The sequence below is a fragment of the Dama dama genome, chromosome 6 (assembly GCF_033118175.1).
Source record: "Dama dama isolate Ldn47 chromosome 6, ASM3311817v1, whole genome shotgun sequence".
Taxonomy (NCBI): Eukaryota; Metazoa; Chordata; class Mammalia; order Artiodactyla; family Cervidae; genus Dama; species Dama dama.
In genome coordinates, this window is record NC_083686.1 from 24760368 (window position 1) to 24787279 (window position 26912).

Consider the following 26912-nt stretch of genomic DNA (forward strand, 5'->3'; position numbering starts at 1 on the left):
TGGGCTGGGAGAACCTTTGTTACCACAGCAGCTGCATCATGTCAGCACGTTAGCCATGCGCTGTGAGTCGGCAGAAGAGAGGATGTCACTGAAGGAGGTGTTTCTAAAACCCCTAAATCCTCCTGCCCCATTGCTCCTTGCTCCCACGGTCTATATCCTCTGGTCTCGTTCCAACACATAAACAAGAGAGCTTAGGACACATACTATGGAATAAATGAGACAGAGTCACGTGAGAAGGTTACCTGGAACCGGCACCACTGAGAAGCACTTACATTCCCGGCTCAGCACGGCGTGAGGTTTTTTAACAGAGAGCCCTTTTCAGCAGACCGGCCTGAGATGTATGAAGAGCTATAAGCACAGAGGCAGGCAGCCCCTTTGGGGCTGTGGGGAAAGCAGCCGGGCACAGCTGGGCTGAGATCTCCAGGGCATGTGGGAAGACAGCAGTATCACGGTTGTTCTGGAGGTGCTTTACATTTAAAATTTCTGTAGGAGCAGCAGATGCTACCAACTCAATTCCAACACTGTGCTTTCAAGCGTTTCCCTGCGGTACAGGGGAGCGGATCTAAAGAGCAACTCTTCCTTTTCTTGAAGTATCTTTTGACAATCAGTCTCTTTTTCCTTAAAAGTTTCTAGACTTCCTAGTTTTCCTTTTGACCATGAAACACGAAAAGAAAATGACACAGACCATTGGCATTGGTCGGTCAACTGCTGAGTTTTGGGGTCCCTGTGTTGAAGCAGGGGACCTGGGTTCTAGTCCCAGCTCTGTGACTTGCAGGAGATCCACCTTAATCCCTCTAACCCTTCACTTTTGCCATTTGTAAAAAGGACAAAGACAGGACATCTGTGAGGCAACGGCTCCAAGGGCCTTGCAAGTGGAGAATCTCTGATGGCGCAGGGAGGTTGGTGATGTCACAGGCCTTCCCCCGGCCCCCACCCACCGCTGCTATAAGGCACCAGTAAGCCTGCAAGAACTCTCTTTCTGGGGGAGCAGAGCAAAGGCCCCCTTTCTTTCTTTACCTTCTTTTCGTTGATGTCTGCCTGCTCCTCTTCCTCATTCACCTCTTCTGGCATAGCTTTGATTTTGTTTAGAAGCTCGGCCTTGGGAGCAGACACGCTGTAGTAGGCAGGACAGTTGACCAACATGCCCACCGCTTCCTTGTCGTCACTCCTGGGTCAGAGAGAACAAAAGAGTATAGCCACATGCAGCTTCATTTCACCACACGTCTGTCCATTTGGAAACGTGTAAAAAAATTCTATGTAATATCTTTCCAGGGGTTAGGATGACCTAATAAATATTTATGATTGACTGATCACTATGTGTGGGGCTCTTGAAGCCACAGTATTTGGGACGGAAAACCACCAAGGGCAATATTACGATGGGGAGTGGACTGTGGGCATTTAACCTTTCTGCATGGTTCTGCTCTTGTGATAAATATCAGAATGACACTGACTTCCTGTTTCACAGAGAGACAATAGGGAGCCAAGACTTGGTCAATGTGACAGTGTTTTCAAGGTGCTGCACCAAACTCAGTTTTTAGGTTAATTATTTCCTACTCCTCTTTAGTTTCCATAGTGTTTCTGATGCCTACTATAATTGTTGCTTGGACATTTACCAGTTTTCCTTTTTCATGAACGCTTGAGGCTTACGCTCCAGGTAAGCCTGAAAAACCTGGAGCTTGCTGGTCAACAATGAACCCATACAAAATGTAAAACCTACTCACTGGTTAAAACAGTAGGGGGTTTTTCAAGGATGGAGGACAATCTAGAAGTTGTGGACCTGATAACTATGGTCTTCGTTTTATTACAATCAAGCTCTCCCTCACACTCTGTAGGTAAGATTCTCAGTTCAGTTCAGTTGCTCAGTCGTGTTTCACTCTTTGCAACCCCATGGACTACAGCATGCCAGGCTTCCCTGTCCATCACCAACTCCTGGAGCTTGCTCAAACTCATATGCCATCCAACCATCTTATTGTCTGTTGTCCCCTTCTCCTCCGCCTTCAATCTTTCCTAGCATCAGGGTCTTTTCCAGGGAGTCAGTAGCTAAGACCCTACTCACTGAATAAAGGACTCTGTGGGCATGATTAGTTTTCTCGGACATAATCCTGTGACATCATTTAAACATCTAAACCATCATTTTACTATGGAATTCAGAACCACCAGAAGGCTGTTTTCACTAATTTCCCAATTGGTGAGGTTATTCCTCTAAAAAATACAGTTACATTATTGCAGTTAGTGGGGGGGTGGGGGAAAAAAAACATGGTAAAAAGGTCTTCTGATATGCCCTGCCTCCCCACACAATCATTGCCTTACAAATGGGCTTCTTGGGCGTCTTATCCGATCACCTGAAGCCCCCAGTGGCTATCTGCAGTCTCACACACGACAGGACGATGCTCACTCTAACCAGAAGATGGCGCACGTCATCCTCCTGAAATCCCTGAGGAAGCTCTCCATGCTGCCAGAGCCACGTGAAGATTTCACTTCTCAACTTTTGTTCTCAGGGATAATGCCAGGAAATGCTTTTCTAAGAATGTATGTGTCAACTACTCTGGTCTTCCTATCGCGAGTGGCTGGAAGACAACCACCCATGGTGAACCGACCGGCACATCCATAAAAATTCACCTGTGGGTCCACGGGGGACCCAGTGGACTGCCCTGCACATTGTGGGTGCTTAAGAAGTGTTTGCTAAGCACGTGGCCCTGGATAAGTCACTTCCTGTTAGTTTTTGTAAGAGACTGAAAAAGGAGAGGCTGGACAAGGTTACTGTTGAGGGCTTGGATAAGGCGATCAGAGCCTCCGATAACATATCGGAGAGCCTGGAAACACCACATAGTTCTTCCCTTTCTCCCCCCCCCACCCCCACAACTCAAAACACAGTGTTCCTGTAATTTCGTTAGGATCAGTTGGAAATTTCTAAAATGCAAGCCCAAATTTAGATGAAATGCCCTCTGATTTGTTGGTGGTCTTGAAGCCACCAACTGTGGAGTTCCAGCCTGTTGATTCATATAGTTTTCATTGAAAACTTGTAATAAAATAAAAAAAAAAAAACACTCAATCTCTCCCATAGTAGCTTCAAGGAAATCAAACATGCAAGAAAATACTGTAGGAACCCAGGAGAAATCAAAAGAAGGAAAAAGACAAACTGCTCACAGCCCCCTCACCGGATCATCACCCCCACGGAAGCAATTTAATTTGAAGTCTGTCTGGGGACAATGCCAGGGACTTACCTCTTGGTCTCACATCCTGGGAAGCTGATGGTTTTCTGCACGGCCTTCCTCTTCATGCTGTTTTCCTTCAGCAAATTAACATCTCGAGGAAACAAACCTTCCATCAGGTCCATAGTTGTCTTCATTCTGGAGTCTGGGTCCAAAATGTCTGCCAGAGATTTGTCTTGGTGGATAATTTCCTTGGCCAGCGTCTCTGTTCTTATGTCTTCTGAGGTCTTCTGAGGACCAGAACTGACATGCTTTTCTAAACCTGCAGTCCCACTGGCTGGCTCGTGCATGAAGCTGTGGGTCTGTGTGGGAAGTGGCTGGCCTGGGCTTGGCTGCTTGCTTAGGGACCCAGCAGGCTGGGGCAGAGCACCCGTGGTGGAGGGCTGGTTGGTCTCCTTGGCCTCGAAACTCTTGCCTGAAGTTTGCGATCTGGAACCCAGCAGCTGATTATCAACCAGAAGGGCTGCACCAGGCATGGACCTTTCCTTGGCAACTGTCACCTTGGCAAGTTTGCTGGAGCTGCCAGGGATATTAAAAAAGAGAGGGGGTGAGGGAAGAGTCAGCAGAGGGTGAAAGAAGACAGACAGAGATTGGCACAGGGGTGCAGCTTCCCACACACGTCAGGAGACTCTGAGGCTGTCATCCCCACAAACAGCAGGGCTCAAAAGGGCCACAGAGAGGCTTTGAAGGGGGATGTGTGCCCTTTAAGGGGGATGTGACTTATTAAGCGGGACGGACTGAACAGGAGTTCAGTTTTGGTGAATGCTGCTCTCAGATTCCAGAGCTTTATGAAAAGTGAACAGAGGATTATAGTGGTGTTTAGAGGGAGTTACCACAAAGGTGCTGAGTATTTCAGTGTTGTCCTAGGGAGTTATGTGTTGGGAAATGCTCCTTCCCCATTCTTCTGGCTTCCAAGAAGAGGTTTTCCCTAAACATTACTGACCCTCAGCCTTCCTCTTCATTCCTCCCTATAGATACAGAGTGACTCTGCAAAGAGAAGCTGCCCACAGCCCATCCACAGCCTCCTTTTTTAGAGTAAGGCTGCCGCTAGACTCGCTCTGGCATGCTCACGTGTGCTCATTGCGTGTATGTGCGTAGCACAGCCTGTGACTAGGTGGGCAACCCTTTTTAATTTGAGGTTCAGTGTCAGGAGCCTCACTTATACTCAGACAGAAGCCATACTCTCCAGGATCAGCTCTCTCAGTAATAAGAGTGATTATTTTTGTCTCCTGTATGCCTTTTCCTTCTGTCTTATTCTGATTCAGAACTCTCAGCAGGGAAGAGGGATGCTGTTTATTAGACTCTCTGAGCCTGCCACGCCCACAGAAGTAAACCTGGCCTCTTGGGTTCTGGTTTCCATTTCCACTAGTCTCACTCCTCAGCGCTGAAGGACTGCTAGCATAATGACTTGTTGCTGTCCTTCGTTATGTCTGACTTTGCAACCCTGTGGGCTGTAGCCCGCCAGGCTCCTCTGTCCATGGAATTTTTCAGGCAAGAATACTGGAGTGGGTTGCCGTTTCCTCCTCCAGGGAATCTTCCCCACCCAGGGATGGAACCTGCATCTCTGTACCTCCTGCACTGTAGGTGGATTCCTCACCGCAGAGCCATTGCGGAAGCCCTGCATAAGGACTACCAAGGTCAACAGATGAAACAGTTCTGTCATCTCGTGAAACTGACATGGCTCTCCAGGGGCCAGCAGAGGCAGCTCAGGGCAGCCGGCAGCATGGAAATCTTAGCAGGGTGGCAGACCCTTCTCCCCTGGCAGAGGGCTGCGATCTCACCTGGCGCAGGGCTCCAGGTAGCCCTCCTCCCACTGGGCCGGGCACACAGCTTCGGGGGGAGGCGGAGGGAAGTGGTCCAGGCCCTGGGCCGGGGATGCCTGGCTGGTTGTTGGCGGCGGGGGCGGCGGCGGTGGGGGCAGCAGCAGGTCATCGCAGCGGGGGCTGGAAGTGGTGGTGGGGCGTGGGTCCCTCACAAACACCTCGTCGTCCTCGCAGTCCTCACGAGGTGGCGGGGAAGCCAGCAAGGCCGACTCGGAGATCCGGAGGGAAAGCCTGCCCGGCATGCCTGGGGCCCCGAGAGGCGTATCCGGGTCGGAAGTGCTGCTCGAGCTGGGGGCATCCCGTGGCTTGGGATAGTGCTTCGGGGAGTCCTCGGGGAGGCTCTCCTCTCTGACCGCATAGGCCCGCTTCATCCAGGGTGGGGAGGCCCGCATCCCTGCGCGCTCTTCCATCCCACGCTCAGGGCTGGGAGGCTGGGCTGGGCTGTGGCCACCGCCGCTTCTGGGGGTCCCGGCTGGTGTGGAGGGCTGGGCTGCGGCCTGTGAGCAATAGCTCAAAGGGCCAGGGGCAGGCAGGACTGAGCTCAGAGGTGCAGCCCTGGCGTCTGGAAGATGCCTGTGAGCTCCCGAGGACAGTGGCGGAGGGCAAGGCGTTCTGCTGGCCTGTCTCGGAGGGTCCAGCGGCCCCGGACCCCCGTTGGGCACAGAGGTGCCACCACTACCTGCTTTGCAGCCCGAATCCCCCCAGTGAGGGCTGGGATGGTGTCTGAGCGCTGGCATCTCTTCACGGCTGGAACAGCTGAATGGCCTAGAGCAGGATACAGTAATGTGGGTTAGCGCTGATGAAAAGGGGCAAACGCCGAGCCCAAGATGCATTCCACAGATGGGAAAAGCCTCTGATGGGGAGAAGGACCCTGGAGAAACTGCACACTGCTTCCCCCTGGCTGCTCAGACAAAGAACTTAAAAGTTTAAATGCAGCGGCGGGACAGCCATAAACTCCTGCAGGAAAATGTCACAGGGCAAGCCTGGGGTTACAGGGCATTTCTTTTTGTTAATTCTCTCTCATCCCCCTTCCACCATGCAAGGCAGCATTTGAGAACAGGCTTCAGGACATTTCTTCTGCTCCTTTTAGACCAAGTTTGGGAACCAGCTCCTGACTTCTCGGGGAAAGAATGCTCCCTCATTCTCTTGCCAGTGAACCCCCACAGGGGTGGTCTGTTTGGAAAGTATTTGCATGGGCTGCTGAAACAACTTTCTCTTGGATTCCCAGTGTTCTCATTTCTCCAAAAGGAAAGAAAGAAAGAAAAGGAGTGTCTCACCTAAGGAGCTAATAAGCAGTTTCCTCTGGAGAAAGAGACAGACCGTAATGAGCAAACAGCGTGCACGGTGGTTTAAACAGCTGTCTTCTGGGCTCCAAGGAAAAACCCAACAATTCCCAGTACTTTTGTTATTGTGTTTGAAAGGAAAAAAAGGAAAACAAAACAAAGAAAACACGTCTGCAGCACTGCCTGCCTGCCATGCAAGAGTTAATGTGAGGATTGAAAAGTCTCCAGCAAACATCCACAGTTCATAAATCCCACATCTGTAGCTCGCCGCCTAGTGTGCAAGTGAATCTGGAGAGCAGATGGCACTCTTCATTCCACAGACCCGCATCCTGAGGGGGCTGTGTCTCGGGCCCAGCCAGTCAGCACAGTCCTGGCCACAAAATCGTCTAAGGCCAGATGAGGGTTAAAGCAGCATAAAGAAGGAAAAGACTGCAAAGAGCCCAACTAGCTCTTCTCCTGCCGTTATTTTCTCTTTAATATAAAACATAGTAAGGTATCCATCTTCCACTCAGATGCAAACCCTCCTTCCCACTACAGATCTTTTCATTTATAGGCAGCTTCTTTATCAAGAACCTCTCAATATCCAAGAGTGGCTATTCTGTCATCCTTGGCGGGTTCCCAAATGGGTACACCAGAAACCCAGGGGTGGGAGATTGGCTGAGGGTGTTCTCTTCTTCCATGTCTTATTCATTTTGGGACCCACCCCCCCAAGATCCTGGCACAAAGTACCCTCAATAAATGTCTGTTGAACACACAATGTCTCTTTTGCCCGCTGCTATTTAGATTGTAGGCCATGAATTATTTTTGAACTTAGCATCCTCTAATAGGACATGGAATAACTGGAATCTGATGTTTTAAGGACTAATTCATGTTGTAAATTCATATTGCTTTTTAAAAAAGGGGAGACATCACTAAAACACACAATAAAATAATGTGTATCTTTTAAAGATCCAGCCGAAATAAACTTTGATATAATGTTTTTAGTTTATGCTTAATCTTCTTAGTTTATAGAAACTACACTTAAACTGTATATTTTTGAAGATAGTAGTTTAGTTAAATGCTTAGTTTGATTGAGAATATGTCTTCCTGGTGATTGTTTTCCAAGAATAAAGACTAGTGTCATAAAGCTTTTGTTTCAGTCTCTTTTATAATCGAGTGTGAGACAAGCATCTACTGATATGTATTCAGGAATCATAGTATTCATGAATGAAGTTTGATTAGTCTGATTTTCTTCCTCATAGCATTTTAAAAAATATGGTTAAAAAATCCTATAACATAAAATTTACTACTTTAAATTCATTTAAAAATGTTCAGTTAAGTATATCCATATTGTTGCAAAACAGACCTCCAGAACATTTTCATCTTGCGAATCTGAAGCTAGGCAACTAGTAAGCAACAACTCTTTTCCCCACTCCTCCAGCCCTTGTAACCGCCATTCTACTTTTCTGCAAATTTGACTACTTTAGATACCTCATACAAATGGAACCATCAAGTATTTCTGACTGGTTTAACTGGCTTAGCATAACGTCCTTAAAGTTCATCCACGTTGCAGTCTGTGACAGCATTTCCTTCCTTTTAAAGGCTGAACAATATCCCAGTGTATGCACACACCTCATTTTGTTTATCCACTCAACCACCTGTGGACAACTGAGTTGCTTCCCCCTCTTTGCTGTTGTGAATAGTGTTGCTGCGAACATGGGTATAAAAATCTCCCTTCAAAACACTGCTTTCAATTCTTTGGATTTATACTCAGAGGTGGGATTGCTTGGTCATGATAGATTTTTAATTTTTTGAGGAACCTCCATAGTGTTTCCTGTAGCAGTTACATCATTTTGTAATCCTACCTACAGAGCACAGGGGTCCCAATGTCTCCACATCCTCACCAACACTTGTTCTTTTGTTTTTTTGATTGTAGCCATCCCAATGAGTGTGCTTTCGACTTGCATTTCTCTGTGGATTAGTGATGTGCAGTACCTTTCCATGTGCCTGTTGGTTATTTGGAAGAATGTCTATTCAAGTCCTTTGTGTAATCGGGCAATTTGATTTTTTGTGGTTGACTTTAGTTTCACCTTAGACTTCAGAACAGTCCTCTTTTGGCAGAGCTCTAGTTCTAGTTAACCTTCTCTTCTTTCTAGCTCTGAATCAATGCACCCAAACTAACTAACGCCCTTAGCCTCACCTTGACTCCTTGCTTCACTTTGGGAAGAGCTACAGGAGCAAAAGCAACTATACAAGGCTGCCCTTGGCAGTGAAGGAGGTAACTTAATATCCACTTCCTGACCATGCTGCAGTTACTAGGCTGAATTATTGAGAAGATAAATACAGAAAAAGAGAAGCAACGACTGAGTGAAACAAAATAAATATTAAAGAACTGGCCTAAAAAAAACCATGATATTAAATATATTACCATTAGTTATAACAGATTACAGCAGATAGTCCTACAATGCTGCATTAAAATTATATACAGACACGTGGTTCAGAGGAAACTCTCTTTGGAAATTCCTACTCATTACGCTCCAAGTGAATAGTCCAAAGATCCTACTTCTAAAAATTATCCACTATATTTTTTCAAGGAGAAATGATTTTGAAGGCAATTAAAAAAAAAAAAAAAAAGACTTTCTTGCTGTCTTCTAAGTGCCTACAATAATGATTTGACTTGTTATGTGAAGCTGTTCATGAACGATCATACTTCCCGTAGTGCTTTATTCAAAGACCTGATCCTGCGGGTCCCAGCCAGAAGAGATCAGCCACAACAGAGAGGACCCGTTTGAGAAAGTCAGAGGATATGCTGGAGAAGAGCACAACCATCAACCATTCTGATGTGAACATACGAGAAGTCACCCACTGCCTCAACAGCACATGTTCAAAACTATTCTGAATAGTACCATTCTTAGACAAAGTCATCTGTAGATAAAGAAGTTTCCCATAGCCTAGACAAACCGAAAAGGCGGCATCAGACACCATGAAACATCATAACATCTTAATTCAATTTCTAGTAGAGACGAACAGAAGCATTTAACTCCAGCAGCATTCATGAGGCATAGAGCATCGTAACTATAGACACATACCTGGAACCTGGGCCAGCCAAATAACACGGATCCTTCATGAGACCAAAGTCACTGTTTTCCCCCAAAAGCACATCCTGAAAACAGAAGAGACGCACAGCGTTATTACCAACAAACGGGTGTTAAAATTTACCAAGGGGGTGGAGGTATAAAGGAGATGGAACATTTATTGGTGGTCCACTCTTTATTGTCAGGCTCATGGCAGCATTGTTACATACTAACCCAGTTTATCCTCAAAGCCTCAGGAGGTGCTGTGAACCCCACTGCACTGATGAGGACCCAGGCCCAAGATGTTAACTTTTCCAAGGTCACAAGCGGTAGAACCTCAGTCTGTCTCATTGGGTGCCTCTCTTAACCAAGACATTTTCTAAACAAGAGAAGTCTGATGACAATTACCTTCAGAGTTCAGAAACAACTGCTATAATTGAAGTATAAAGATGAAAATTAATTCAAAGGGCAAAGCTTTCAAAATAGCAACAGGGAAATACAGGAGATGACAAGAAAAGGAGAGCTTATTAAATTTAGCAAAATCCCAAGAATCAGATAGGAATCTGACTTGTAATCAGGTTGATATACATTCTTTCTGGGAAAAACATCTCATCCACATGTCATATCAGTAACTCTGGGGACACTTCAAGGGTAGTCATTATTTGTTTCTGTTTTTAATACGGGTATATACTGGTTTCTGGTGGGTTATAGGTCAGTTTTTGATAGTGTAAAATCAGTTCCTATGTACAGGTTCCTGATGAAGACCATGATGTTGCTCTTCATAAAACTCTCAATTATTTATAACAGGAGTCAGATAGAAAACAAGAAAATTAAATCCACAGGTAATCCATAAACTTAATTTCAGCATTTCCCCCTTTATTCTGTCCCAAGGGCTAATTGCTTTTCATCCCCTTTCTCTTTCTTTCCTGCCCCTTCCCCCTAATCAGTGGTAGAGGTAATAGTAAGCAAGAAGAGCCAGAAGTGGGTGGGAACAGGCCCAAAGAAGAAACAAGCCTAAATATTATTAATAACCACAGCTTCCTCTTACTGGGCATTTACTATGTGCTGGACACTCTGCCAAGTTCCTTATGATCCTCAAGTGACGTGCTTGGAGTCATGTCAGGCACCTGGCATTTCTTCTGTAATTTAATCTATAACAATGGGGAGCGGGGCAGAAACTGCAGCTCAGAGAGGGTGAGTGTAGTACCGACAATTAAGTAAGGAGCTGGGATTCTAACCGTGATTTCCTCAAAGCCTAAGGGTGATCTTTAGAATTAAGTTGAGTGGTGGCTCAGTTGGATGCAATAATACTTCAATGCTTTGAGAAAAAAGAATTCCACGCGTCTCTGATTTGCTCAAGTATCACTAGAGGGAATGGGAATTCCTACTCTTCGCAAAACCTTATAGGCCATTTATAACAAGCAAGGACCTACTGCAAAGCACAGGAAATTCTGCTCAATATTCTGTAATAACCTAAATAGGAAGTGAAGTGCAAGTTGCTCAGTCGTGTCTGACTCTTCACGACCTCATGGACTGTAGCCTGACAGACTTCTCTGTCCACAGAATTCTGCAGGCAAGAATACTGGAGTGGGTAGTTGTTCTCTTCTCCAGGGGATCTTCCCAACCCAGGGATCGAACCCAGGTCTCCTGCATTGCAGGCGGATTCTTTACCAGCTGAGTTATCAGGGAAATCCAGGGAAATAAATAGAAAGAGAACTTGAATAGGTCCAAGACAAATCACCTTGCTACACACGTGAAATCAACACAACATTGTTAATCAACTATACTCCAGTATAGAAAAAAAAAACGTACACATTGTTCAATGAAAGAAAACAAAACAAAACCCTTATGGTCTCTTTTAAAGTCTTTCTCAAAAAAATAAAAAAAAATAAAGTCTTTCTCCACTCCACTCCCTCGCTGACAAGAATATTCAGCTTCACCAGTTGTTAAGTGGAAAAGCCTCTAGGTCCCCTCAAAGCTAGTAATGTTCAAATATATACTTCCATTCTATTACTTCCTTTAAATTACAGTATGTGCTTGATATTTATGAGGATATGCATAAAATAAAGGAACTGAGAGCCAGTAATAGACCACTGAGAGAAATTTCTACATCTCCTGTCAAAGGAAACACCATTTGGACTGAAGGGAAATTCTCTTCCCAACCCAGTAGAAAACCCAAGGAGGATTCATTCCTGCTGTACATATTTGCTGTGATTGGGCATGTATGCACTGTTAAAGACGACTTGATTTTCTGTAAACTGGTAAGCAATAAAAACTACTATGACAATTTAGGAAAAAGCAGTGACTATGGGGGAAATACTGAGTAATACCAACACTCATTAAGTGTCTGTTTTTTTGTCTCTAACTTTGTTTGACTGACTTAGAAGCACACCAGTTCTTATTCTTTATTAGGCACACTACACTTAAAACTATAAACTTAAATCCTAGCAAATTCTGATTCTCACTCTTACTTTGAGTTCTGAATTAAGATATCCTAATATCTCTAAGATCAATAAAACATGAAGACAATATTCATCTACTTTGGAATATCAACTTCAAGTATCTACCAAAATGAATTAGAAATTTAAAAAAATATTGTTTAAGTAGCAGTAACTGATAAATGCTAAAATGAAATAAATTCACTGGCTAGAGTTTTCAGATATAAGGTGTTAACTCTCATCTCTCAGGATTTTTCTATACCAGGAGACAGCACGGTATAGTGACTTAAAACCTCTGGAGTCAAGACAGTAGGAGTCAAAACCTCACTTCTACCAGGTAGGGCAAATTTCTCAGTTTTTCCATGCCTTCGTTTCCTCATCTGTAATATGGGAATAACAATAGTATCTCCTCCTTTGCATAGATGTAGGATTAGTTTTATGCTTATAAAACACAGTGACTAGCACATAGTGTATATTTAATTAATAGTAGCTATTTGCAACTTTACATTCTGTGGAAAGTGATTGTTATTCATCCCCAAGCTTGAATGGGTGCTTGTTGAGAAGTACTAAAAATGGTTGGCAAGCTGTATCCTACAGAATCGAGACTATAATCCGACACTGTGGGGTTCCATGCAAATCTCCTCAGCAATGAAATGTTTGTCACATCTTCATATGGTCAATGTGCCACATAACAAGAAATGAAGATCTTTGAAAACACAGTGAGAACCAGAGAAGACTCTACCTCAACATCTGGGGGAAAAAAAAAAATACCCCAACAGAAATCTCATTTCTCCAAAAGATTTCTTTTTATAGCTTCTGCTATATTTTAGATCTATGCATTGAATGGGTATAAATTTCCATCTCCAAGGCAAAAATGTTTGAATTTTTTCCAGCTGCTTTGCAGGGCCTACCTAATTTAAATCAGTTAAGTTTTCTAAAGTGTCTTAGAAAACAGAAAGCAGCCAAGAATTTGATGGGCACTTCAGCTCCATCACTAATATTCATTTGTTCTGCAATTACACTTTTCAAATTAACAGGAATTAAAGGAGAGGGAATAAGAGGCGGTTTGTTCAGAGACAACCACCGCTGGCTAAGGGAAGGCTGAGTGTCTGAGCAGGTCTTGGGCTACAAGTGGTGGCAGCCTTCTGCAGCCATCATTTCAGACCCAAGAATGACCAAGTTTTATAAACAGAGAAATCAATTTCTGCGCTGACCTTGTTTTGGAAGCAGAAACTATCCTAATAGACCTTTGAAATGGAGCTGAATCCCGGTCCAAAACTTGCAAAATCCTGTGCTATTAGCATCTGGCCGGCAGGAGCAAGCAGCAGTTGTTTGGGAGGCCATTGACTGAGCTGGCACCAGAAATAGACTCCATATTTTTGGTTTAACTCAGGCAGATGGTTTACTTTCTACAGGGTCATTTAAATTCTCAGAGTTCTCTAAAGCTGAGATGAGAAAAATCCTTATTTAACACCTCCACCAAAGCTTAATGATAATGGTAAAAAGTTCCTGGACTTTATTCAAATAAATAATAGTATCTTGAAATAATAACCACAATAATTACGTGGAGACTAGTTTTGTTTTTAATTAGTTCTACAACCAAGGCAGACAATGGATATATGAAGATGTAAGGGGCAGATCTTGCCAGTGAACAGGTCTCAGGGCAGGCACGGTGAGGCTGCTGAGCAAGGGAATGCAGGAGGAAGCCTGAGAACAAGGTCTTGGCGTAGCTGCCATCTGGGGGGTGATAAACTATGTTCAGAATCTGTAGGAACAAAGCAGCAGTATTTCACGTTGAAATATTTCATTCCCCCGTCACATCCCCCACTTTCTAAATACAGCAGTCGCTATACTTAAGAGAACATAAATAATGTCATGTATTTATGCCGTCTTTCTAGAAAGTTTTTCAAATAATACCCAAGAATTGGGATTTAATTGGAATCATTTTTCTATACAGCCTATGTTTGAGCTCTATTTCCCAGTTTATCAGGTTTGAGAAATATTTGGAAGGGAAGGCAAAATAACATTCGGAACCATCCAACCACTTTCCCAGGAGAGAATAATGACATGTAGTGGGGAATAAACAATAGAAGATGATTTGGTTTTCAGCTAAACATTTCTATTTCCTTTAGAACATGGGGAGAGAAATGAAAATGCTTGCTTTGCTATGTAGTGAGCCTCTGAAGCCCATCAAACTAGCTGAAATGGCATGCTACATAGACTGTGTTTTTTCTTAGTTCCCGGACCAGGGATCGAAACCGTGGCCCCTGCAGCAGAAGCATGGAGTCTTAACCACTCACTGGACCACCAGAGGGGACCCACATATATGGATTGTTAAAGTGTTTTTAGAGGTAGGATAAGCACTGGAAATTAGCTCTGTTCAACATTCCAAGGGGAGAAAAACAGCTATTGGAGGCTTATGGAGAATTGCTTCTATAGATTCTGTGTGTATGTGTGTGTGGGGGGTGGTGGTTTATATTGGGGAGAAAATATTTCTTAAGAGAAAGTGTCTGGACGGGAGTGGTATTTTCCCTCAGAAGGCTGTGTGTATGTGTGTTTCAGAAGCAGTGGAGCAAACAGATCACTCAGGCAGCGATGGCTAACTGTGAAGCTGTTTCCTCCAACCTATAATGCCTCTGCACACAACCTGCAACCCTTTGTCAACATCTTGCCCGTTCTTTACAGCCTGGTTCAAATCCCTTCTCTTTCAAGAGATGCTCTCTCAGATACCCTCAATTAGAACTAATCGGTGTCCCTCCCATAGCATGTTATTCATGATCACTCCCAAAGCACTCACCATTCGTGTTATCTGTATATAAGTACATAGTCTTTGCGCAATTGTAAACCCCAGAAAGGCATGCCCTTTATTTTCCTTTATGTTTCCTTCAAACCTATAATGCAGTCCTGTTCATAAAACATAGGCTCTACAAATGCTTGCTGAATCACTGCACTCTCTGCTGGAGAAAAGAGACTCTCTGAAGGGTCAATGGAGGGATGTTCTCCCCGTGTGGTAACATACATGTGACTTCCTCGTATCTTCTGATCTGGGAAGGGAATCACGAGGTAGGCCAATGAGCTGCCATGCCAGTAGAGCTTCAAGACAGGCTATGAATTAGGGCAACTAATAGAGTCCTGGGCGTCAGAGTGCTTGGACTTTATCCCCAGCTCTCCTAAAATTTCCAGGGGAAAGTTCCTCATGATCTATCCACAGTTTGGAGCCTTTATGAGAAAAATCCTTTAGTGTGAGAATCTGAAAGTCTGACATTCTCCTATCTCGCCAAGATAGTATAAAGAAAGAGACAGAGATACAAATTTGATATGGATAATATGGGCTTCCCCGGTGGCTCAGACGATAAAGAATCCTCCTACAATGGGTTCGACCCCTGGGCTGGGGAGATCCCTGGAGGAGGGCATGACAACCCACTGCAGTGTTCTTGCCTGGAGAAGTCCCATGAACAGAGGAGCCTGGTGAGCTACAGTCCATAGGGTTGCAGAGAGTTGGATATGGCTGAGTGAGTAAGCACAGCACAGCACATGGATAATATATTCTACTATACAGGATTATTTTGAGGATTAATGAGATAATAAATGTTAAAGTGGGGCTTCCCAAGTGGTGCTAGTGGTGAAGAATCTGCCTGCCAGTGCAGGAGGTGCCAGAGATGTGGGTTCAATTCCTGGGTCCGGAAGATACCCTGGAGAAAGAAATGGCAACCCACTCCAGTATTTTTGCCTGGAAAATCCTATGGACTGAGGACCCTGGTGGGCTACAGTCCATGGGGTTGCAAAGAGTCGGACAAGACTGTGCATGTATCCACACCTAAATGTAAAAGCATTCTTAGTTGAGGGCCTGGAACTCAATAACCATGATCAAAGTCAATAATAATACCTATTTTGCTAACGCAAAAGTCCAACAGAAACAAAGAGGGTACGAAAATAAAACTCTTTAAAATGCTAAGACACAGCTTCTATCGCAGGAACGTAAAAGAAAAAAAAAAAAGAAGCAAAACAAAAAACATGAAAGATAAAAAGATAATCCCTAACTTTTCCTAATCTAATTCTTACACTGAGAAGACGATGACACTAAAATGTAATTTTTACACATACATACTGTAGTCCATGGGGGTCACAAAGAGTCGGACACAATTGAGCAACTGAACAAACATAACATGCACGTCCTATATAAACATATGTGTGAATATATATTATATACAGTTGTCTTCCAGTGCTGTGCGGCCACCTTTGACTCCCTGCGGCTACAGGATTCCCCTGGGACGGATACCAAAATCTGCCTGATGCTATGTAAAATGGCATAATATTTGCATATAACCTACTTATAATGCAAATACTATGCAAGTAGTTGCTGGTGTGCTGGCAAATTCAAGTTTTGCTTTTTGGAACTTTCTGGAATTTTCCCGAATATTTTCCATTCCAGTGCAAAACCAGAAATGAGGCCTACTATGTGTGTGTATATATATATACCTATAGACACACATATATAGATATCTATATTGATATATATGTTTCTATCTAAGACACAACTATATAGATACCTATGAATATCTCTTTCTGTAAGGACCCCAGATCAGATAGGGGCACTGAGAAAGACATCCCCTTATGAAAACAAATGCTACTCTCTTGCATGCTAAAGGAGAACAAAGGGGGAAGGAGGGGTTAGAGGAGTCGCACTAAGGCTTGGCGGACAGAAGCGGTAGCGCTAGGATCAGCCGGCTGCACGTACCTGGCGCTTGTCTGCTGTGGGAGATGACCGTGACCTCATGTGGACAGGGACAGTCTGGACATCCGAGCGCTCCAGCAGGTCCTCGGCCGACATGGACTTTGCGGCCCTCCCAGCCGTGGCCCCCCACGGGGAGGGCTCCCCTGGGGTCCCATGCAGTCTCTGGGGGCCCTTTGATCCACTGTTAGCTCCACCGAGCAGTTCTCTCGGCGCTGGGTCCCCGCGGTGCCTTTCCCCAAGGTGGCGGCCGCCGGCAAAGGAGCTGCTGCGATCTCGGGAGGCCCGCTGGGTCTCCCCAGCACTCCCCACCGCAGTGGCTGGCAGAAGGGCGGTCTCCCTGCGGGGCGGCAGGCTAGGCTCCCGGAGCGAGCAGAAACTGGAAGCCGCGGCGAGGCCCGGGCCCTCGGGCAGGAGGTAGGTGCTCTGGGCGCGCTCCAGCAGCCGCCCGGGCTCCTGCAGGCCGCAGCCGGCGCCCGCGGGCCGCTTGCCGGTCTTGCGCTGAATGTAGTCGGCCAGCGCGCTCTGCTGGAACTGCTTCAGCTCGGGCCCCGACAGGCTGAGGGTCGAGCAGGCTCTGCCGTCTCGCTCGAAGATGCGGCGCCGGTCGGTCACCGAGCCCTCCACAAAATGCGGCCCCTTCCTCGGAGGCCCAGGGGGCTCGGGTTCGGGTTCCTCCGAGACCCCCACCTCGTGCATCTTCTCAGGCTCCGAGTATGAGCGCTTCTTCTGCTCGGGGGTCAGATGCCGGCGCGGGCCCCTCCGGGCGGCGGGGGGCGCGAGCCGGGCCGGGTCCCCCTCGGCCGGGGTCACGCTGTGCCGCTCGCGCGGGGTGTGCGGGGAGGCGGAAACCGGCGCCTCCGGGCTGCGCAGCCCCACGTGGGCCGAGGCGGGTCGCAGGCGCCAGGGTCTGGAGACCACGGGCGTCCCGGGCTCGAGGTCCCGGCGTCGGAAGGACGTGGCCCCCAGGACGCGGGACTGCGCGTCCTTGATGCTGTTTCGGTAGGCGCGGCTGAAGGGGGCGTCCTGCACGGGCGACTCGGGCGTGCGGGGCCTGTCGTCCGACCACATGGCCTCCTTCTCGGCCTCGCTGAAGAGCTGGAAGGTGCTCTGGCTGCGGAGCAGACGGGCGTCCCGCCTCGGGGGCTCCCCGCCCCGGAGTGGGGCACCCCGGCCACCCTCCGCAGCCCGCCTCGGCGGTTGACCACACGGCTGCCAGGAAACCTCTTCTGACTTTGGCTCCCCGTTTTTGAAGTGCTGCTCTCCATTGCCTAGGGCTTCAGTGGGTTCGGAAAAATGTATACGGCCTTTAGTCTCCTCCGAGTCATTCCCCAAAGTACTGGAGGCTGGGAGTGTCCTGTGGGGCCTGTAGTTATAGCCGTAGGTAGAGCCGCCGGCACTCGGGGGCCTCTGGCCAGCCTGCTCTCGCTGCTCGATCTTGGAAACCTTCTCCAGCACGGAGCAGTGGGGCTTCCCGTACTGAAAGCCCTGCAGAGCCGAGGCGCTGCTGGAACTCAGCCTCCTCCGGCCCAGACTGGAGGTCTCCTGTGGGGATGGGGAGGGCGGCTCTTCATATGTTGGGTCTGAACTGTGGAAAGAGGCCAAGGTTCTCCCCTCGGGCCTTGGATAGGACACCGACCTGTCCAGCTGGCTCTTGTGATCAGCAAGAGCAGTCCTTCCAGACTCTTCTCCCTTGGTATCGACTGCGCAGGCAGATGAGCCTTCCAGATAGACTTCCTGGGCTGCTCCTCCGAGATCCAGGCTGCTTTGCCTTCTTAGACTCTCAGGAATGTTCTGGAGGGAGGAGAAGGCAGCTGCAGTCTTGCTGAAGCTGCCTGGCACACTCTGGCCCAGACTGCCTCTGTGGAACCTCCCCCAGAGGTTGGCATTGTGGTCTTCGTGGGAATCCCCCTCCCAAGGCTCTGAGGGCAGGAAGGATCTCTTGTCTTCACCCACTTGCCACGCCTGAACCTGAGGGGATTGGAGGCTGTGGTAATTAGAATATTTGTTGCCCTGGGTGCTCTTTCTCTCACTGGGATGTGGGCTGTGGCCTTCTAGAGGTGTGAGAAGTCTCTTCTGGGAGGTCTCCTCCTCGTTCTCAGGCACTGAGGGAAAATGGACTTTATAGGCGACACATTTGGCTGAAGTTTCAGGTTTCCTCTCTACTAGGGACACTGAGTCCCGTTCTAGGGGCTGGCAGAAGGCGAAGCCAGGCCTGCTAGATCCGTTCTGGTTCCCATTCTCGTCAAGGGCAGCCATTCTGTCGCACGCTCCCTGAGGAGGTGTGTACCCACCCTCCTTGGCCAGGGCAGGGTAGAGGGTACCATTTCCACTCACAGAAGGCCGGGGCACCTGGGCGAAGTGTGGCTCCAGGGAAGGTACCGGGTAGATGCCAGTTGGCAGCAGAGGTTGGCCGGGCTGGGCCTTCTGGGTGTAATTGTGCTTGGGCTTCACTGGAGGGCTGCTTTCTGGGCTCTTCTCTAGCACAGTATGCAGCTGTTCCTCTATGAAGGGAGATTTCAGGGTGCCTGCCGAGTTTGCTGGAGGCCGGCAGAACCGTTTCTGATCTAGGCTAGACCAGGAGCTGGGCCGCTCTCGCTGCCGGAAGGCTGCATAACTGTCACTTCGAGCTGGGGGCAGGGGCGCACCCACTTTAGGAGGCAAGTTGTCCACAGCGGTCTCTAAGGAACCGGAGCACTGCTGGCTCCAGGAAGAGGGGGGCGCGCCTTTGCCTCGAGGAACATTATGGAATTTATCATAGCCCTGACCATCAGCCGAGGCTCGAGTCTCCCTACCTTGGAGAAGCAGGCCTGAAGAGTTCACCTCATACTCTGCGGAGACCCCCCTCCGGGGGTCATAGACCGTCTTAACATAGCGAATATCTGCCTGCCTCATCCCTTCTAGGAGGCCACCTCGAGCAGAAGTGGTGTCCATGGAGCCCGAATGCTCCCGGCCAGAGACGCCAGGGGGTGGATACTCGAGGATGCTGGAACTGGTGGAGAAGGAGCTGTAAGCCGAGTCTCTCTTGCTGTGGAGGTGGCTGAGCTGGTCAGTGCTGCTGGTGGACTTGGCTGGGGAGAGAAGATGGCAGGGTGGGCATCCCCTGCCGGGCTCCAGACTCTCCATACTCCCCTGGGAGCTGCACCGGTCGGGGCTCTGCCTCAGATACGCGTGCTCATAGCCAGAGAGGTCACTGGTGGAGGAGCTGGAAGAAAGGGAGGCAGGGCAGTCAGCGGTGAGCCCTGACTGTTCAGGAGGCTTCCAGGCACAGGACTAGCTTATAAATGGACTGTTGTGCAAGATGTTTGGTTTCTGGAAGGGTGGGTGAAAGGGCCATATTTGGGCCTTGCTTGGCCTCCCTATGTGTCGTCACTAGGAGTAACTGCCCAACACGGTAACCTACGTGTCTCTAATTAATCACCCAGGCTCGCCAGGGGAGAAGTGGGGAGCAAGACGACGCCATGTGGGCCTTAGGGCTCAGGCAACACGATGATGCTCTGTGCTGGAAGTGACATTCTGCACGTGCCCCAAAAATGAGAGGGGTGGGCGAGGAAAGCGGAGGGCGAGATGAGTTAGAGGGACAGAGACTGACATTTTGTATCTCTTGGGGCGTCTGTGGGAAGAAGGGGAAAGCTTAGTAAGAGACCAGGCACGCGGATGGGTGAGGGGAGCTGTGCACATGTCCATGGTTTTAGTTAATATCTTTCCTTTTTATGGAGTTGAAGGGCTACTCCCTGGCAATCTTCCTGGAATTTCCACTGTACAAGAGACAATTTGTTTGTGGTAAGAAAGCCAAACACAAAACTGAATGAGAAATACTGAGAGAAATTGAGAGCTAGAAAAAGTGGATGAGAGAGGAGGAGAGGCAGGCTGGATAAGAAGTCTTAATCACAGGAGGCTCTCAGGTGCTGGGAGACCATCACCCATGGAGGACTTCCCAGAGTCTGGGCAAAGCCTCATACACTAGATAGGAAGACTTTCTCCTACACTAGCTCCTCTAAAAAGTTGCCATAAAACAGAATTACTCATAGCTAACTTTAATTATAAACCCCAAATATACTTCACCCAGCATGGTGGGCGAGAGAGAATAGAGATATAGGAAGGAATAAGTAGCTCAAAAATCAAACAGCAGTCTCATTAGTTCAAACATTTGTGATTCACTATTCTTTAAAGAGGGCTTCCCTGATGGCTCAGCGGTAAAGAATCTACCTGCAATGCAGGAGACACAGGTTTGATCCTTGGGTCAGGAAGATTCCCTGGAGGAGGAAATGGCAACCCACTCCAGGATTCTTGCCTGGAAAATTCCATGGACAGAGAAGCGTGGTGGGCTAGAGTCCACAGGGTCACAAAAAGAAGAAAGAAGAGTTCTTGCCTGAGGCTTTTCATTTTTAAATGAATAGGCATTTAAACACTATTAAAATCCATGGAGCCTATTATTATATTTCTAGATCTCGTGTAAGTAAATATGGTGTATGGCTGAATAGGTGATAATGCTTTCCTGGACTGTCTCCAGAGTATATGGGAAGAGACTAGAAGGATCATATTCTGAGTCAAAACTGGAGCAGAATTCAAGGAAAAGAAGACTACATTTTCAGCAATCCCCCCTCCAGAATAATATTTCTCTATCAGGGCAAGTAAACTTACTGAATGGAACATCTTGCTTTGGCAGGGGCAGGTATAAATTCAAGGAGGAAGGAAGGGTTGATTAGGGAAGTCAGTCTTGGCACTCCATGTCATGGAATATGTCACTGCCAGCATTTACCCCCCCCACCCCCAAATGAAGAGGATGTGCTGGAAATGCATATGACGTGACTGAGGATAATCCCCTATGACCCACTTGTGCTCCCGTTTATCTCCTCTAACAGAAGACTCAGAGTTAATACTTTGAGGGGACATGGAAGCAGTTGATCCCACAAGGGCTGTTTTTGCTCACCAATTCCATGCAGGTGGTAGACACTACTTAATCCTCCTCCCCACTGCTAAGAATTTTAGCAGTCTTTCACTAAAAGGATAATCCAGATCTAATTTAGGAACATGTGAAAAAAAAAAATCAAAGTGAATAAACTGATGGGTTAACTGAAACACTACTGAATGGGAGGAAATGCCATCGCAAAATACAGATGGATCTAGAAATATCAACTCACTGGTAAATGTATCTCGAGCCAAGCAGAGCCAGGGTAGAGTGGGTTCCATCTTGCAGCCAAAGGACACTTAACCCACCAATCCTCAGAGGGAATGCATCCCATGAGGACCATTCTTCCCCTTCACTGCTACTCAGGGAGTAGCTCTGTCTCCCCAAATTCTCATTTCCGAGCTGACTGGGGACTAAGACCCAGTGACCAATGCCATGCCATGGATGCCCTGACATCACCCTCTAGGAACAAGCTCTTCTACCACATTCTGGAAGCAGTCATTCTGATTACCCCTGCCATTCCTGCTTCCAAGACGGCACTCTTACAGATGGCCGATAAGAACCTGACATGCAGGTCTTCAATCCCGCAGCAGTTCCAGCCCACAGAGAGACATCCTTACTCTCAAGATGAGTGCGTCGAGCATGTCAGAGTTCTCACTGTGGTCTGACGACTTCTCCACCCTCGTTTTCCATCGCTCTCCCCCTTGCTCACTGCACTGTGGCATGATGGCCGCTGATGGCATCTCAAACCCATGAGATATGTTCCCACATCAGGGTCTCATGGCCTTTGTACTCACTGTTTCCACCGTAAGGAATGCTCTTCACCTGGCTCACTCCCTTCCTTTATTCATGACTGCATCAGAGAAGACTTCTTGCCACTCACTATCTTAAAAGTACCTCTTATCTCCTTATTTCTTGCTACTCTGCTTTATTATCTTTCACAGCACTTACTTGACATTACATCACTTCTTCTTAGAAGTATTTTCTAAATACTTAAAACACAACAAAGAGCACAAAACAATTATATGAAAACATTTCCTAAAGTGTACTTCCAGAACATTAATAATTCCTCAGATGATGAAATATGTCTGGAAAATACTGGGCTAGATAAGGCAAATAATTGTAATTAAAGACTTCTGAGTCCTTAATAAATTTGTTCATGTGATATTCTTCAAGGCAAAAAACTAAGCAGTGCTTTTTAAAATTTTTTTTAAAAACATGGACCACTTTTAAAGTCTTTATTGAATTTCTTACAATATTGTTTCTGTTTTGTAGTTTGATTTTTTGGCCACAAGGCATGTGGGATATTAGTTCTCTGACCAGGGGTTAAACCTGCACTCCCATGCTGGCAGGCGAAGTCTTCACCCCTGGACCACCAGGGAAGTCCCAAGCAGTGATTTCTAAACTTATATGACCCTAGAAAGTTTTCCCCAAGGAGCATCTAATGGATTGTTATTCTATGGAACATACCTGGGGAAACAATAAATACTACTTTTTGATGTCTTGCTCAGTCTTCTACTCTCAATAACTAAAAATTATCTGAGACACAGTAGGTATTCCATAAATATTTATTAAAGGAATGAATCAATGAGCATGTACTGGTTCTTAAGTATTCTGATGGTGTTATTTCAGCCTCTTGGGAAGGGACTAGACTACAGGATTTTTTGGAGGTTTCTTCTAAAGTACTATGTGCTTTAGAAGTTCTAATACTTTAGGACCATCGTGAGATTTCTGTAGGACAGCAGAAAGACAGTGACAAGGATCTGAGAGAAGGCAGCTGAAACACAGTTTCAGTGAAATTCCAGATCTGAGCCAGTTTGCAGGCAGTGAAAATTACGTATCTTCTGTCTCTTTGAACATCTCTCTCCCTCTCTCCTCAGTCCTGCCCCTCCCCATCCCTTGAGCTCCCTCTCCTTTTCCTGCTTCTTAATGAGAAACAGATCCACACATTTAGGACTGAGGCTGTGTGAAGGCTGTCCCAGGGATGCTGCCCACCAGACCACTAGATGCCACTGTGCCCCTCAGAAATGTACCAGGAGAGCTTCTCCACCTACAGCTGCCAAAGGGCAACCCCTATAAGCAGAACTCAGAGCTGCAAACCCGAGGCATGGAATGAACAGACCACAGGATGCTTTGAGCTGGGGTAGAAGAAAATCCAAATGTATGTGTCATTTTGGGGGTAACCCAAGCTTTCCTTTCTCCTCCTGTACCCCACCCAGATCTTTTGTGTTGATAGTCATTGTGTCAGGGGAGGCTGCTCCGAAGCTTGCATTAGAGGGCAGAGTGGCAGGTACAGTGCAAGCTCTACCTGCCTAAACCCCTCTGGAGGTTGGGATGAGGAAGAAACAGCAGGTGGAAAAGCCGAGCCTGTAGAATATTGGACTTCTGATGTCAACACTGCCACTCTCCTGGGGCCTCTGGGAGCTCACCATAGTTACTGTGGGCAGTGATTCTAGGCACCAATCGCAGTTGTCTTATTTCTGCCTTCAGCCCAGTGTGTATTTAGGTCACAGTATGACTTCAGATTTAAGGGCCTCCTAAGGTTAATGGGCTTCCCTGCTGGCTCAGTGGTAAATAATGGGTTTAATAACCTGGGTTTGATCCCTGGGTTGGGAAGATCCCTTGGAGAAGGGAATGGCTACCCACTCCAGAATGCTTGCCTGGAGAATTACATGGACAGAGGAGCTTGGCAGACTCCGATATGCAGTCTGACATGCAGTCGCAAACAGTGGGACACAACTTAGCAACTGAACATCAACAAAGGTTAGTGGTTAGGAGGGGTACCTTGTTAATACACTCCTGCATTTTATAAATGTGTACTGGTTCATGCCATTAACCTAGTTCATTATTATGTTTCACTGTGTCTCGGACAAGTTTTCAGTCTTAATTATTATAATTACTTTTCATAATTACTGAGTGCTCACTATGTTCCAGGAACTACGCTAAGTGTCTTATATATGTTACTTTGTTTAATTCTCACTATGATCCAATGAGATATATATTATTAATTTCATTTTACAGACAAAGAAACCAAGATCAAAGAGGTTAAGTGCTTTGCTCAAGCTTATGCAGTAGGTAATGAAATTGAGATTGAAACTGAGGTCTGATTTATAAGCCCAAGTACCTCACCATCTGGTGTCCCTTCACACTGTTGGGCCCCTGCATCTAACCTTCTAAAAGCCTGTAACACGGCCATGCCCACAGAGCCAAAGCACTGTGCCTGCACGGCTCAGGTGGTGAAATTTTTTCAGGGTTACGGAGAGGGCTGTGGGCAAGGGAAAGCAGTGTCTGTAACAAGGAGGGCGACCAAAAAGTATCCTAACAGGCCATGTCCACCAGTCCGAGCTCCAGGATTTATCTGGCCCTTGATCTGAGCAGACGTGGGTTGTGGGGGTTCTGAGTCTTGGCCTCGCCAAATGCGTGGCCACCATCTGTTTGTTAAGTGATCCTTCCAGCAACATCCTCCCCTGCCTGAGACTGACCAGCACTTTGTACCTGGCCACTCAGCTGTGTCTGACTCTTTATGACCCCACGGACTGCAGCCTGCCAAACTCCCTGTCCATGGAATTACCCAGGCAAGAATACTGGAGTGGGTTGCCATTTCCTTCTGCAGGGCATCTTCCCAACCCAGGAACTGAATCCACGTGTCCTGTGTGTCCTGCATTGGCAGGCGGATTCTTTATCACTGGCACCACCTGGGAAGCCCTCCTGCCTCCCTACTATAACCTATGTCCAAGTACTTCCAAAAGGTGGTAAGCGACTGGGCCTGCCTCCCTGGCATCAGGAGATGGATTCTAATTTGCATGGCTCCAAGTCTGTAGTAAATGCAGGGGTGTCCTGACTTCATTCTTTAATATGTCTGGGGGTGTGGGGGGGTGGGTCGAGCTTGGCTCCCTTCTCCTCAGTCCCCTTCAATTGTGTCCGGTCTGATTACTGTAATAAATCCCTTCTCCTGCATCCCTCGTGATGGCTCTGCTTTTTCCTGACTGGACCTTGATTGTTGGAGTGATAAGAGGAAAGATGACTTGTATAGTTAGTATAGAGGAAGTATAGGAGGTTACGGGCAATGGCTTTGTGAAACCTGGCTTGGATTTGATTCATGACTCAGGTACTGAGCAGATGTTTGAGCCTGGACAAACCCATCTCTCCAGCTTCAATGTCCTGTCCTATCAGATGGAGTCAGGAAGACTGTGTCTGTTTCAAGGGTGCATACGAAGGACCGCATGAGATGATGAACACAATGAACAGTCCTCAGTATGTTAACTGCTTTGACTGGAACTAAGTTGGATAACTGGCTTTAACAGAGAGAGGAAAACCAAGTGGGAAGTTCAAATACTGAATAAAACCATTCAGATAAAAAAGAGATACATATTTGACTAAAAGAAAGGATGTGAAGCATCAAGGGAAGGAGCCATCAGTTTTTCTGCTATAGTGTGTAATTGAGAAATGTCTGACTGAGGATCAATAAACCCCATAAATATCTCAAATGGCTAGTCAGTGTTCAAAATAACCCTGGCCTCCCTCCATGCCAGTCTAGCCCAGGAGGTGATGACTCATATGCGCGTCAGGGCTTTTAAGAGGATGCGGATAGTGGGTAGAGAGACTTAATACTTGGGGTGAGTAAAAGAAAACAATCCTTTCTGGGAACAGGGCATTTGAAAGCAACCCCCACCCCCAGCCCCCGGGTCTCAGCTGTGCTCACTTACCTGGAATGGTAGCTCTGGGGCCAAGGCGTGCCAATCGCGCCCTGAGATATCTGCATCATGCTGGCATCGGGTTGGTTCTCCCCAAGTTTGGTCAAGTGCCAAGAGTGGGGCCGGCCTGCAGGTTCAGTGCGTCTGGGGAGACACAGCATGGGGACCCCTGCGTTAGGAGCAGTCTCCGCTGACCTCTTCACCAGCGAGATTTATGGACGTGGAAGCAGAGACTGCTATATCTCAGAGATGGAACACAGTCGGGTAAATACTGGAAAACAGATCTTACTGTTCATTTCTCTTACTAACCATTTTTTTTTTTTCTGCTTTATTATTATTTTTATTTTCCTTTTCATTTTGACATGATTTCAGTTACATACAAATAGGGCAAACTTAAAGCTTTAATTCCTGCATAAACCCTTGTGCACTGTGGAGAGTGCAAACTGGTGCAGCCACTATGGAAAACGGTATGGCGTTTCCTTAAAAAAATTTAAAATAGAGCTATGATAGGATCCAGCAACCCCACGACTGGGTATTTATCCAAAGAAACGGAAATCAGGATCTTAAAGGGGTATCTTTAAGATACCTATATCTTTAAGATACCCTAAATACACACAGAACTGACAAAGCTGAAGGGAAAAAGTGGGTGTTCTTCAGACTGCAAGGCTGAAGGTTGAATTTGGTAGGGAGGATTACACTATTGTACAAGTTCTGAGTCAGAGAGTGGCTGAACTTTATTTTTGGCAAAAAAAGTGAGATAATGTT

At 46.8% G+C, this 26912-nt stretch overlaps 1 protein-coding gene across 1 annotated transcript in view; it reads right to left on the minus strand.

Annotated features, from left to right (window-relative positions):
• Positions 1 to 26912, minus strand: part of SHROOM3 (shroom family member 3) — a 78650-nt gene that overhangs the window by 15986 nt on the left and 35752 nt on the right. Inside the window, 6 exon segments of the mRNA XM_061145753.1 lie at positions 1018 to 1168; positions 3225 to 3731; positions 4994 to 5800; positions 9387 to 9460; positions 16548 to 19746; positions 26160 to 26291. Coding sequence (XP_061001736.1) covers positions 1018 to 1168; positions 3225 to 3731; positions 4994 to 5800; positions 9387 to 9460; positions 16548 to 19746; positions 26160 to 26291 — 4870 coding nt within the window.